This window comes from Rosa chinensis, chromosome 2, assembly GCF_002994745.2.
Source record: "Rosa chinensis cultivar Old Blush chromosome 2, RchiOBHm-V2, whole genome shotgun sequence".
Lineage (NCBI taxonomy): Eukaryota > Viridiplantae > Streptophyta > Magnoliopsida > Rosales > Rosaceae > Rosa > Rosa chinensis.
This window is the reverse complement of record NC_037089.1, coordinates 71,398,211-71,412,066: the sequence shown is the minus strand read 5'-3', so window position 1 is coordinate 71,412,066 and position 13,856 is coordinate 71,398,211. Positions and strand designations below refer to the sequence as shown.

The following is a 13,856-nucleotide window of genomic DNA, read 5'->3' as shown; positions in this document are numbered from 1 at the left end:
CCCATTCTCTAAAATAACATATTTCTTATTTCTTTTTATATAAATATGTAATATAGAAAAATAATAAAAATAAAATATAAATTTTAGGGCTGGGCCGGGCCTGGCTTTTAGGGCCGGGCCGGGCTTGGCCCTTTCGGGCTCAATCGGGCCGGGCCGTAGGGTAGGGTCGGGCTTCATTTACATAACCCATACCCTACCCTATTTAAAAAAGGGTTGGGCCGGCCCGCCCTAATGCAAGGGCCGGGTCGGGCGGACTTAGGGTAGGTTTAGGGCCGAAGGGCCAAATGGTGAGGCCTATGTCAAAGCAAACCTTATCAAACCGATAACAAACAGCAGAGGATAAAAATAAAAGGACCGATAACCCATTCACACAATTAGAAACCCAAAAACATGTACTTGTATAATTATGCAAACATCAATGACCATATGGTTAAGGCACTCCAGAGAAAGAAGCTCAAATGAGCAGTTTCTATTGAAAAATGAACGCAAGACAAGCGAGGGCCTCAAGTTCATGTTTACTTGTTCAACAACTTCTCCAGTACTATATTCACAAGCCAGAAACAAGTCAAACAACTAGTCTCGCATATAAGAACAAGAAACAACTACTCTAGAGAATTTCAAACAGAGAAGCATTGAAGTCAAGAAAATAATCTGCTTATCGGCAGACTGCATATTAACCAGAAGGACAGTCCCTGGCCCAGTGCCCCGTCTTTCCACACTTATAGCAGCTGCTTGTTGAAGCAGACCGTCCTCCAAATTCAACCGGAGCATTGTTTGAAGGAACGGAGCAATCTCTTGCCCAATGCCCTTCCTTTCCACACTTGTAACAGGAAGAACCAGTCCTAACACCATAGCTCCCTTGGCTGCCTGTCTCGCTTGAACCATAAACCACCTTGGGGATTCGTGCACCTTGAACACTACCAGCTGCCACAGTATTCTCATTGCACCACTTGAAGAAACCGCAAGAGCTTCCCTAAATAAACCAAGTAACTAATCTATTAACCACTACCACCCAAGTTTAACTACACACTCTACATATACATGACAGATTTCACACTCGCCAAAAACTTTCATCTACTTGTACCAAAAGCAATAAATTCAGCACAACAAACTAGAGGGTACCTCATTTCCAGGACAGCGATAGAATTGGCTGCCGATATTTTTGCCCGTTTTAGCTGTTAAGATTCGGCATTGCCCACCACCACAGGGACATTCAAGAGCTGGAAATGTAGAATCAGATGCATAGTTTTGGGTCCTACTAAAGCTACCACTACCAGCACCAGCCATGGCATTAGGCCCAGAAGCATTATCACACCACTCAAAGAAACCACAACCCCCATTTTCCTATCAAAATTTGAACAAACACAACAACCCTTAGCATCCATTCCACTATTAAATCCAAGAAAAGAAAGGAAATTTGTTTGCGTACCTGTCTAAGTGGGCATTTGTAGAATTTTCGACCTCGATTCTTCTCAGTATTTGCAGTGAGCACCACGCAGGTTCCAGATCCACAGGGGCAGCTTTTCTCAGGAAACAAAATGGCGGACGCAGCGTCGCCGCCGTAATTACCATTATACGCTCCGCCGCCGTAATTACCATTATACCCCCCGCCTCCTCCTCCTCTTCCTCCGCCTGGGGCATCGCAATCGCGAGCCCAGTGTCCCGATTTCCCGCACTTGAAGCACGCATCACCGCCCAAAACGCCGTCGTTTCCCGAGGCCGCTACGGCCCCGCCGACTCGCCCTCTGCCAAATCCACCGCCGCGCGGAGGCTCGGAGAACGCGCTCTGGTTTCCTTTGAGCGCCGCGATGTAGAGACCGCCGTCGGCTTCGGAGTCGGATCTCTCCTTCGGATTCGCTGCGCCTGGTGGAGGAGGTGCCGACGCGACGGCGTTTGGGGAGAGCGTGGGGGTGGCGATACGGCGGCGCTTGTTCGCGAGAGCATGGGCCTCGGCGGCGGCAACCTGAGAAAGGAAGTCGTCGTCTACGTCGTCGTCGATTTGGATCAGAAATCCGGGTGCTTCCGTCTTCATCTGTGGCTCTGAAATTGCAGAGATGAACGAAACAGTGAGCCAATTAGGAATTGAACTCGAATTTGCTGTTGCCTCTTTTTGTTTAAAATTTTGATTTTGCCCCTTCTTTGACCAAAAATCCCGCGCTTTCCCGGCTTTTTTTTTTTTTGGCTGACCAAAAGTCCTTTTACTTCGGTACTTTTGTAAATTTAACCCATTAATTTACTTTTATTTTAAATAAAGATTGATGCAGCCGCTCTTAATCTATACTAATATTAATAGAACAGGCTTTGTTAGCCAAAACTAAAAAAATGTACTAAAATACCCTTAAAATATTAAAAAAACAAAGCACAATTTTCATTCTACATGACATAATCGTCAAAACACTAAAACAATAAAAAAAAATATCAACTACCCATTTTTAAACTGATAATCACCCACTTTTCCACACCCAGAGGGTGTGAGCAGTTTCTAGTTTTTTATTAATGAAACTGAGAAATGCAAAGGGGGTAGTGCCTACACTCAATATTACAATACAGCTCAAGATGACATCTCAAATAATAACAAGAGTCTCTACTACTATAATTTATTCGAACATGCATCGATTAGCAATGAGTGTTATATCGATTACTGTATTTGCTTTACAATAATGGTGGCATATCAGAAAATTAAAGCAATGTCATACAACTATAAAATAACTTTCTCAATATGCTGACGACTAGAAATAAATCTGCTAACAAGACGTTTCATCCTGCCACTAGGAGGTTGCACCCAATTCATGATATGTTGCCTCGCTAAGGCACACAAGGCATACTGAGTATGCAGTCCAATCCAGAGCCCACATGACCTTACCAAGAGTTGGCAGAGATTTATTGTAAATAAAATACACCTAAACTTTAAACAAAGGATTGAAAATAAATAAGACATAATATAAGCCCACTAGCAAAGGCCCAACAACATAAAATAGGCCCACGACCCATGTTTCCCATTAGCCTTAACTGCTTCCTCTCGAAAACATGGCATCTTAACCAACGAACCACCATGTCGTCGAATCACGGACGACAGCAGCAGCCGGACTAACTCCTCATCAATCCCCACTACCGGGGAAACACACAGACATTGAACCAGGTTCATTGAAGCACACCCGACAATAGTGACCGGATCGCCATTGCTCCCAGATTCTAGCGGGATCTAGAGCACTTCGTCAATTGAGTATCTCACCCTCCATCAGGCTTCCACGACCATGGTGAAAGGCGGATCCAAGCTTTGTTAGCCTAAGTTGGCGGTTGCAGACTTCTCCTCGTCCTCAGTGGTTACAGGCTATCATAACTCCACCATCAATCCTCCCTGTCCCAACCTGTACTCTGTTCTAGACCATCATTGGTGAACTGACAAACCAGACCTACTCGTTTGATGACGACGTCCTGAGGATGCGCTGCCGAATGGAACATGGATGCAAGTAGGGTGACAAACTCTTTTCTCCTCTCCGGGAAACACAAACCAAATTCTCAAAACCGTAAACCCTAAATTGTAAAAGTGACTCATTTCTTATCGTTGTTTCTTACCCATCAATTCACTTATCACATCAAAATTACAAAACCAAAACCCCCTACAAATAAATAAATAAATAAATCAGACTAATGGTGGATAAAATTTTTCTCAACAAAATTTTATGTATTATATGCAAATAAAATGTGTACTTACTTTTTAAAAAAAAATACTTCCGTACTTCATATTTTTTTTTAAAAGAACTCATTAAATTTCCCTTGTTTTGAAGCCAAAAGTATTTATACAAGCATTCTAAAAAAATATATATATATATTTATACACGTAATAAAAATCTTTTTTTTCCTTCATATTTTTTAAAATTGCTCCCTATAAACTTTACTCCAGAATACAAAGAAAACACATAAAACACAAGATGAAAACCTAAATTCCCATATTTGAATCAAAGGAAAAACAACCACAATGCTAAGAGAAGAGTTAATCAACAACCAATGAAAAATGAACATATTGTTAAAGTAAAAATGAGATGGAATTGGTCTACTCATTTCATTTCATAGTCCCTTTATATAGGGATAGAATTACAACGGAAATATTAATTACATTAAATACATTGAATGCTGATTGATCTATAATTGTGCTGATTGATGGTAATCGCTGATTCCTTGATTCCCTCTCCGTCAGTTGCTTTGACGAAGGCACATCATATGTTTTTCCTTTAACACTCCCCCTTGTGCCAAGTCAAAGACGAAATGGTGCATAAGTTGTTGGCTCACTAAAAACCTTGCCAAGTAACAATAAAAACCCTGTGGGACAAAAATACACCTTGGTCGAAGGAAAAGAGCACAACGCACCTTTTACATTTGAGGATGACATGTGTGTGTTAGACTCCCCTAACGTCTACACCTCCCCCTAATCCTTACATTAATCAAGGGAGCTTGGAAAGTCTTCACATTCCTATGCTTTTCACATGTTTCTCAAATATGGCCATAGGCAATGATTTGGTGAACAAATCTGCCATATTCTCCTCAGACCTTACTTGATTCGCTTGAATCTTGAGGAGGGCCTGTTGTTGCTGATTGTAGAAAACTTTAGTGATATGTGTTTTGTATTATCACCCTTGATATGCCCTAGCTTCATATGTTCGATGCAAGCTGCATTATCTTTATTAATGCAAGTAGGCTCTTCAGTGGTAGAACTCAAACCACTAGTCCCTCGAATATGTGTGATGATAGCTCTTAACCGTACACACTCACTAACCGCCTCATGTAGAGTAATGATCTCTGAGTGGTTCGAGGAGGTAGCCACTTGGGTTTGCTTGGTTGATCTCCAAGATATCACCGTGTTCCCATTGGTAAATACATAACCAGTTTGGGAACGATCTTTATGTGGGTCAGAGAGATACCCAGTATCAGTAGAACCAAAAAATCGTCATTTGGCATTTCGGTGTAGGGAGTGGCGCTTTGGCCATCAACATTTCCTTTAGGGATTGCAGTTCCATCTGCGGTCCCTCTTGTCTCTCTGTAGGGAAAGAACAGTCCCAAGTCAATGATTCCTTTTAGGTATCGGAAAATGTTCTTGATACCATTCCAATGAAGCTGCGTTGGCGTTGAGCTAAATCTAGCTAACAAGTTCACTGAGAATGCAATGTCTTGTCGAGTACATTAGGCTTGGTATAATAATGCGCCTATTGCACTTAGATAGGGAATTTCAGCTCCCAACACCTCTTCGTCATCTTCCTTTGGATGAAATGGATCTTTCCTTGTATCCAAGCTTCGACAGATCATGGGAGTGCTAGCAGGATGCGATTTGTCCATGTTATATCACCTGACTTTTGGACATATGCAAACTGGTGGATTAGTATTCCACAAACTCGGTGTTCTAGTTCAAGGCCTAGATAGAATCAAGTTTTCCTAAGATCCTTCATCTCAAATTCGGATTTCAAGTAGCTCACGGTTTCTCTTATTTCATCAAGAGTACCTATTATGTTCATATTATCAACATATACAGCTACAATTGCAAAATCCAGAACTTGTTTTCTTTATGAATACGCAGGGGCATACTTCATCGTTCTTATATCCCTTCCCAATCAAGTAGTCACTTAGACTGGTATACCACATCCGCCCGGATTGTTTCAATCCGTAAAGTGAGCGTTTCAATCCGTAAAGTGAGCGTTTCAACTTAATTGCAAATGCACTCTGTGGTTTAGAGTCACTTGACTTGGGTAATGTAAGGCCATTAGGCACTTTTCATATATATCTCTGAATCTAGATCCCCATAGAGATATGCAGTAACCACATCCATGAGCTGCATTTCCAGTCCTTCGGAAATTACTAAGCTAACTAAGGAGCGGAACGTTATATTTTCCATTACGGGAGAGTATGTCTCCTCGTAGTCAATTCCAGGGTGTTGTGAGAAACCTTGCGCCACAAGGCGAGTCTTGTACCTTAAGACTTCATTCTTCTCATTATGCTTTCTGACAAAGACTCATTTATGTCCTACAGAGGTTAACGTTAACCGTGCACTATTCGGCACGCTGGTCAACCTCGACGGGGAACCCCAGGCCTGCTCCCAGGTCCCACCAACCCAACCTACAGTGGAGGCTCAGTCGAGCAGCAGCCATCCTCTGGTGCAGGACCTCTCCTCCATGTATGACCTATCATTAGCCGACCTTCACAAGGCAAATCGAGAGAGCAAGCAGGAGCGTAGAGAAAAGGCCGAGGCACAAAAGTAGGTGGCCACGCTGATGTCAAAATTTGAGGAGCTGAAGAGGGCGCTGGAAGCAAACGCCAACCCAGCGCAAAACGAGCAATCGCGGAGCACCAGGCACAGTCAACCCAACACAGGCGGATTAGTACCCGGACCAATAGTACAGATGCAGGTACCGTTAAACCCACCAGAGCTACGGGGAATGGAACGACCTCCTGAACCCAGACTAATGTTGGAGCAGGAGGTGAAGTCACAGCCACACACCAGTCACTTAACAATCAGGGCCAGAACCGAGGGTAATATACCTGTCCCCATGCAAGAGCTGGTTCAGCGGAACATCCAGGCAGGACCCAATGGAAACACAACCGCCCTAATACTGGAGAGGATGCAACAATTAGAGCAAAGGCTAATCCAGGCTGAGACAGGAACCCCAGCGCCAATACCAAATCCACTATTTACGTCCAGACCAGGACCACTCACCGCCAGGATCCTGCATGCCATCCGCCCAGCACACGCAAAGACACCAAAGATGTCACATTACAGCGGCATGACTGACCCCTTTGTCCATATGGACACCTTCAAAAAAGTCACCAATAACAAAGGCTTCGATGACGCCACCCTCTACCACTTGTTCAGCAAAGCGCTGGATAGTGAGGTAATGAGTTGGTTTTTTGAGTGCCCGCCAGGGTCCATCGACTCGTTCAATGCACTATCAAATGCTTTCCTCTCTCGGTTCATCCTATTGGCTGCCAGACACCACAATACATCTCAACTATTCAACCTCAAGCAGGGGGCGGAGGAGACATTGAAGGCATTAGTCACCAGGTGGCGTGCAACAACGTCCCAGTGCCGTGATCTTGATAAAACAATGGCGCTTGCGGCTTTCAAGCAGGGACTCCTCAAGGGACCATTTCTCTATCACCTCAATTACAACCATCCAAATGCCGCTTACGACCATGCCATGAGCGAGGCTGTCATCCATGCACAGGCAGAATTCATTACATATGGAGAAGCCCCCCCCCCCCACCACCAACGCCTGTAAAGTCCACCCAACCCTCCGCCAACCATCAGGAAACCGCTAGCAAAACCTCCGCCACGCCTCCAACTGATAAGAAGAGAGAGTGGCAGCAGGGCAACTACTAAAGCAAGCAGCAGAAGGACCAACAATACAATAAGGGCAACTGCTCATCTCATGGGGATAACCGTAATAAGCAGGAGTCATCCCAGCGGTACGCAGTGTTTACAGTCCTCACAGCCTCGAATGAAGAAATATACGCCCAGTGCAAGGACTAGATACCGCCACTACCCCCAAGGAAATACCTAAAGGTGGGAAAGCCCAGAAACACTGGCAAGTGGTGCAAATATCACGAGGACAGCGGCCACAACACCAACAATTGTAACGCCCTCAAAACAGCCATCGAGACTCTATACCGAGACGATAAGAAGGAACAATTCAAGGTACACCAACCACTACCCGTGATCGCTAACATTGAGCCCTTGGGCCACATCAACACTATCGATGGTGGTGCTCCAATCACCAATATGTCTCACAGAGAAAAAAAAGAGCTATGCGCGTGCTAATCACCCTAAGGAGGTGTGCAACATCTGCTATGAGAGATCCACTAAACTCCCCAAAGCTGGTTAGGAGCCCATTACCTTCTCAGAGGAAGAGGAATGTGGAGTACATCTGCCCCACGACGATCCATTCTTGATCGACGCCATACTCGATAAATGGTCAGTGGGAAGGATCCTTGTCGACAGCGGCTCCGCTGTAAATGTCATCTTCAACAAGTGCTACGACAAATTTCGGCGGAACAAAAAACTACTGCAGGATCATAAGCCACTACTTAGCTTTTTCGGTGACATCACACAACCATTGGGTTCTGACTACATGTGACTGGTTATCGGCGCCAGTCCACATATGGCGGAAATCCATACAGAGTTCATCATTGTGGACTGCTTCAGTTCATATAATACCATCATTGGTCGATTGGCACTTAACAAACTCAAATGCATCATCGCTGGGTACATGCTCCTCATGCAGTTCCCTACTCCCAATGGAACGGGCTGTGTGAAGGGAAGTCAACAACTGGCACGAGAATGCTACTCCACAACCGTGGCACGATCAGAGGGTTGCAATGAACTCCTAGCAGTGGAAAATCATGCAACGGCACCAAATATCTTTGAGGACCCTAGGGAAGAAATATGTCAAAAAGGAGCCTGTCAACCCAGAAACATCCTTGAGGGTTATCAGCATCTCCGACGAGCACCCTGAGCGGACAGTCCATATCGGCGCTCAACTAGACCCAGAGGTAGCGGCGGAACTCACCCAGTTTCTACGTGACAATGCCACCGTCTTTGCATGGTCCTACGTTGACATGCCAGGCATATCCCCCGAGATCATAACGCACAATGTGAGTATCAAACCTTCCGCTAACCCCATCAAGCAGCGACGAAGGGCCTTTGATGAGAAGAGATACCGTGCAATAGGAGAAGAGGTTCCCAAGCTCCAGAGCATTGGATTCATCCGCTAAGTAACTTACCATAAGTGGATTTCCAACTTGGTCATGGTAAAAAAACCTAGCGGAAAGTGGCGCATGTGTGTCGATTTCAAGGGCCTCAACAAGGCATGCCCCAAGGACAGTTTCCCGCTACCTTGCATAGACCAACTGGTCGATGCAACCGTTGGCCACGAGCTACTCAGCATGATGGATGCCTTCTCCGGCTACAATCAGATCAAGATGCACCCTGGTGACCAAGAGTACACCTCCTTCACCACCAACAAGGGCCTACACTGCTACAATGTCATGCCTTTCGGTCTGAAGAATGCCGGTGAAACTTACCAGCGGCTGATGAACGCTATGTTCTCTGAGCATCTGGAAAAAATCATCGAGGTCTATGTGGACGATATGTTGGTAAAAAGCATAAAGGCCAGCGGACACGTGGCAAACCTCAGAATTATATTCGCCATTCTATTGGCCTATGGTATGCCCCTTAACCCAGAAAAATGTTGCTTCGGCGTCACCACTAGCAAATTTCTAGGTTACATAGTCAGCGAGCGGGGCATAGAGGCCAACCCTGACAAGGTACAAGCCATCCTCAACATGAAGGCTCCAGAGTGGAAAAGGCACGTTCAAAGCCTCCAGGGAAAGCTAACCGCCCTCTCTCGGTTTATCTCAAGACTCACTGACAAATGTCTCCCATTTTTCAAAGTCCTGAAAACAACCCACAAGAAGGCCATCGACTGGAACCCAGACTATGAGGCAGCGTGTCAAAACTTGAAGGAGTACTCGGCAGCAGCGGTAAGCTGCGCCAGTGCAGGGAGAAACATTGTACATATACCTAGTGGTATCACAGTCAGCGGTAAGCTGCGCCATTTTCCAGTCGGACGGCCAGGATGAGCTCCCCGTCTTCTACTCAAGCAGAGGCATGAACGGAGCCGAAACAAGATATCCCCCCTGGAACAGCTTGCTCTCGCACTCATCATACCCGCTAGGTGCCTCCTCCAGTATTTTCAGGCCCACACAATTCATGTCTTAACAAATCAACCACTGAGCGTACAAGTACTGCAAAACCCTGAACACTCAGGCTCAGGATGTCTCAACAAGTGGGTCATCGAGCTCAGTGAGTTCGACATTGACTACAAACCAAAAACTGCCATGAAGGGCCAAGGGGTGGCGGACTTCATTGCTGAGCTCACTGAGCATCAGGTTGACCCCAACATCAAGGTAGAGCCCAGCACAGAAATGATAACTGATGAAGGACAAGCCCCCCAGCAATCGAACTGGAACCTACACGTGGACGGCTCAGCTTGTGCCAGGGCAAGCGGCGCCGGAGTCATCCTAACAGGGCCAGGGGGACTAAACGTGGAATACGCGTTAAAATTCAACTTCAATGCCTCAAACAACATGGCGGAGTACGAAGCGCTCATTGCCAGCCTACTCTTCGCCATCGACTCAGGGTCTGACAGTGTCAACATATTCAGCGACTCCCATCTTGTCGTTAACCAGGTCAATGACAGTTTCCAGGCCAAAGACCAACAGTTGGCGGCGTACTTGGGGTACGTTAAAACGGTTCTCAAAAAATTCAAATTTCACACCATCACACAGATCCCCAGGGAAAAGAACACCAAGACTGATTCACTAACAAGAATAGCAACCGCTCAACCACACCAAAGTCCAGTGGACACAAGGGTGGAGTGTCTTGACAGGCCTATCATCACAAAAACCCTAGCAAAGATCTTCAACATTGAGGTCAATCCCAGTTGGATGAACAAGATCATTGAACACAAGCGCAATGGAACATTGCCATAGGACAAGGTCAAAGCACAATAGCTCAAGCAGAAAGCGACCCGCTACAACATCCAGAATGGCAAGCTTTACCGCCAGGGGTTCACCCATCCCAACCTCTGGTGTCTAATCCCAGAGGAGGGAAAGGTCATTCTGACAATGATATACGGTAGGGAATGTGGAAACCACTCGGGCGCCAGATCCTTGGCCAATCTCACAATGCGACAAGGCTACTTTTGGCTTATGCTCGGCGACTACGCCAGAAGGATATCGAAATCTTGCCACAAATGTCAACAGTATGCTGAGCTCCCATATGCCCCGGCGGAACCACTGTCGATCATCATTGGTCCATGGATCCATTCCACGTGGGGCTTGGACTTAATGGGAAAATTCCAAACCGCCAAGGGCTAGTTCAAATACATCATTGTTGCCATAGACTATAACAGCAAGTGGATAGAGGCGGAACCACTGACGGTAATCACCACCGCCAAGGTAACTCACTTCCTCTAGAAGAACATCTATTGCCGCTATGGCGTCCCCCACACAATCATCACAGACAACGGCACACAGTTTAACAATAAGGAACTTATTTCTTTCACCGCTAACCTGGGCACAAAGATGAGTTTTGCATCTGTCGCTCACCCCCAAACCAACGGTCAGGTCAAAGCAACAAACAAGATAATCAAGAAACTGCTAAAAAAGAAACTCGACGACACCAAGGGTTTATGGGCAGAGAAACTTCTGGAAGTTCTGTGGGCCATCAGAACTACCCCAACTTCCGCCACTGGTGAAACACCATTCTGCGTGATGTTCGGAACTGAGGTTGTTCTACCTATTGAGGTAACTCAACCCACCACTAGGGTCGAAGGCTACTGCACCGAGACCAATAGCAAGGGCGTCAACCTCGACAGAGAGCTCCTAGAGGAAAAACGATACAAGGTCCATTTGCACAATTTGCAAAACAAGCAGCGGGTATCACGTTTGTACAACGTCAGGGTCAAAGCCCGGAACCTCCAACTAGGGGACTGGGTAATGAAGGAAGTCATTCCACAGCCAACAACACTCCACCCAACTTGGGAGGGTCCATACAAAATTGTGGAAGTCGCTAGCCCCGGCACCTTATACCTAATGGACAAAAATGGCGCCACAACGACCCACCCTTGGAATACCAAACACCTTCGGTATTATTACAAGTAGACATACTGCTACTCTAGAGCATCTTGGCTTAGCTAAATTTTTGACTCAATATTTATCTAAGGGAAGCTACCAAACGGGTACAACCCCATTTTTTGTAAAAGCTGACATATCAGCTATTAATCAAACGAGGAATTGTTCAAACCATTGTTGCCAAGTCCAAGCACAAGAATCAACTGGCAACGCCAACAATATTCGGCAGACTACGCCCGCTACATCGTGCACTTGGAACAATTTTAATCCCTTTAATGTTTCATTGAGCCACAAAACAAGCAGTAAAAACTCTAGTGATTCAAACATATTCAAATAATGTAATCAGCAAACACATCCACACTTAGAAACATTTCAGAAACAAACTATCAATTGCATTTTAGGGGTCGGGAATCCCCGCCCAAGAATATTGTTGATTACAAAGGCCTTAGCGGCGCAAAAAAAAAAAAAAAAACAAACAAACAAACAAAGGCCTCAACGGCACTTCTTCAAGCTGTGGAGATGGCTTCATTGATGAGGGGCATCAGCGGCAGTCTTGCCCTTTGGCTGCGGTTGTTGCTCAGACTGACGGCTCGCCTGATCGGACCCACGAGCGATAGGGCTAGGCATTACAATGGTACCATCCACCCTGGTGTGGACGGCCAGAAAGCCTGCACGAGAGACCTCGGACTAGGTAGGGGGCGGGGTCTGCTGAGAGTCTTCCGCCGGACGCACATTACTCTCCCCACTACCTGAGCGGGCACCCTCAGCCTAGGCGCGAACTACAACCTGCCCCGGCGGTGCGTTTTGACTTGACGACCAAACGAGTTGAGACTTCTTGATCCAGTCAATGGCACCCTTTTGCTTCAGCAGCTCCACGTTGGCCATAGCACCAGCCTTTGCCGCCTCAATCAGCGCTTTCTTATCCGTCGACTGCTTGAACGCCTCCACAGCCGCAGAAGCCGCACGATTCCCCTCCTCTCCCAGTCGAGTAACCTCATCCCCAGCCTCTTCACCGCAGCGAACTTTACTGCAGAATCCTGCTGAAGGATCTCAACCTTCTTCACCTTTGTCGCCACTTGATCCTTCAGCAGGGCTATCTCTTGCTCCAGTCTGGAGACGTGGTCATTCCGCTCCACGTCCCGCTCGACGGTGACAGACAGCTTGCCGTGGGCATCAGCGGCATTACATTCTGCCTTTGTCAGGCGGCGTTCCGCATCCGCCAACCTGTCCTTGGCCTCCGCCAACTCCTTCTGGAGACCCTCGACCTCCTCCCTAAGCTAATGCTCCACCTGGGGCTGCTTTGAGGCTGCCAAGAACATCTCATGTAGCCCCATCGACAAATGCCAGAAGGCCGAGCTGTAGGGCGACTGCTCAATGACATTTGAGCGCACGATTCCTTCTAGCCCGCTGAAACCCAGCAGCTGGCAGAGGTCGAAGATGAACTCCCCCTCAGGCTCCTTCAGGAATTCGGCATATGAGGCAAACGAGTCAAGGTCGCTCGTCTGCACCTCAGGCCCAGCGGTCACAGTCACCTTCGACGGGGCCTGCCTTGCCTTCTTCCGCTGGCGGACCCCAATGGTCTCCACATCAGCCACATCATCCTCGTCGACCTAGTCGTTTTGTCGCAGCTTTCCTTGGTGCACCACCTGCGTCACACCAGCTGCGAAGGGGAGCGCTCCCCTCTACGGTTCCAGCCCCGCAACAATCACTTGCTCCCTTGTGGGTGCCACTCTCTCATTAGATCCATGCCTGACGGCAGGCATCCTCTCCTTCTGCTGCACTGGAGCAGCAGGGGCACTACCTTCGCCAACCCACACCTGCACCACGGGCGAGCCGTTGGGGCCTAGCTGTAAGTGATGCGGCATCGGCAACACCACGGGAACCTCAGATGGGCTCAGTGCCAATGTCTGAGGGTCGACGTTGGTCTTTTGAGCCTCTAGCCCAGAGGCATACATGCTCTCCAGGAAATTGTTGATCTCTGCACAGTCCATGGCTTTTTCGAATGCCTCGCGGCTAGCTTTGTTACCCGGCGAAGAGTCTACAAAAAACAACGGGTTAGCTTGACAACAATCGAACAAAGGCACACCAGCAAAAGGTACTTACCAAGGGCTCGTGTCAAATGTTGATCGACCAACAGCACCCAACCGGTAAGTAGGCGGAGATCTAGCAAATTGCGT

At 47.0% G+C, this 13,856-nt stretch overlaps 1 protein-coding gene across 1 annotated transcript; it reads right to left on the bottom strand.

The window, feature by feature from the left end:
* Positions 1-414: 414 nt before the first annotated feature.
* Positions 415-2,152, bottom strand: LOC112188913 (DNA-binding protein HEXBP). The gene is made up of 3 exons (XM_024328143.2): positions 1,430-2,152; positions 1,123-1,344; positions 415-973 (listed from the first exon to the last, which is right to left on the bottom strand). The coding sequence occupies exons 1-3, from the start codon at positions 2,030-2,032 to the stop codon at positions 674-676; spliced, it is 1,125 nt and encodes a 374-aa protein (XP_024183911.1). The 5' UTR covers positions 2,033-2,152; the 3' UTR covers positions 415-673.
* Between the last annotated feature and the right edge of the window lie 11,704 nt (positions 2,153-13,856).

Excerpts from the sequence above, each read along its gene's own strand:
- LOC112188913 (XM_024328143.2), bottom strand. The coding sequence starts at position 2,032 with ATGAAGACGGAAGCACCCGGATTTCTGATCCAAATCGACGACGACGTA. Across the intron at positions 1,345-1,429 it reads ACAAATGCCCACTTAGACAG|GAAAATGGGGGTTGTGGTTT; the intron begins GTACGCAAACAA and ends AAATTTTGATAG. Across the intron at positions 974-1,122 it reads ATCGCTGTCCTGGAAATGAG|GGAAGCTCTTGCGGTTTCTT; the intron begins GTACCCTCTAGT and ends TGGTTTATTTAG.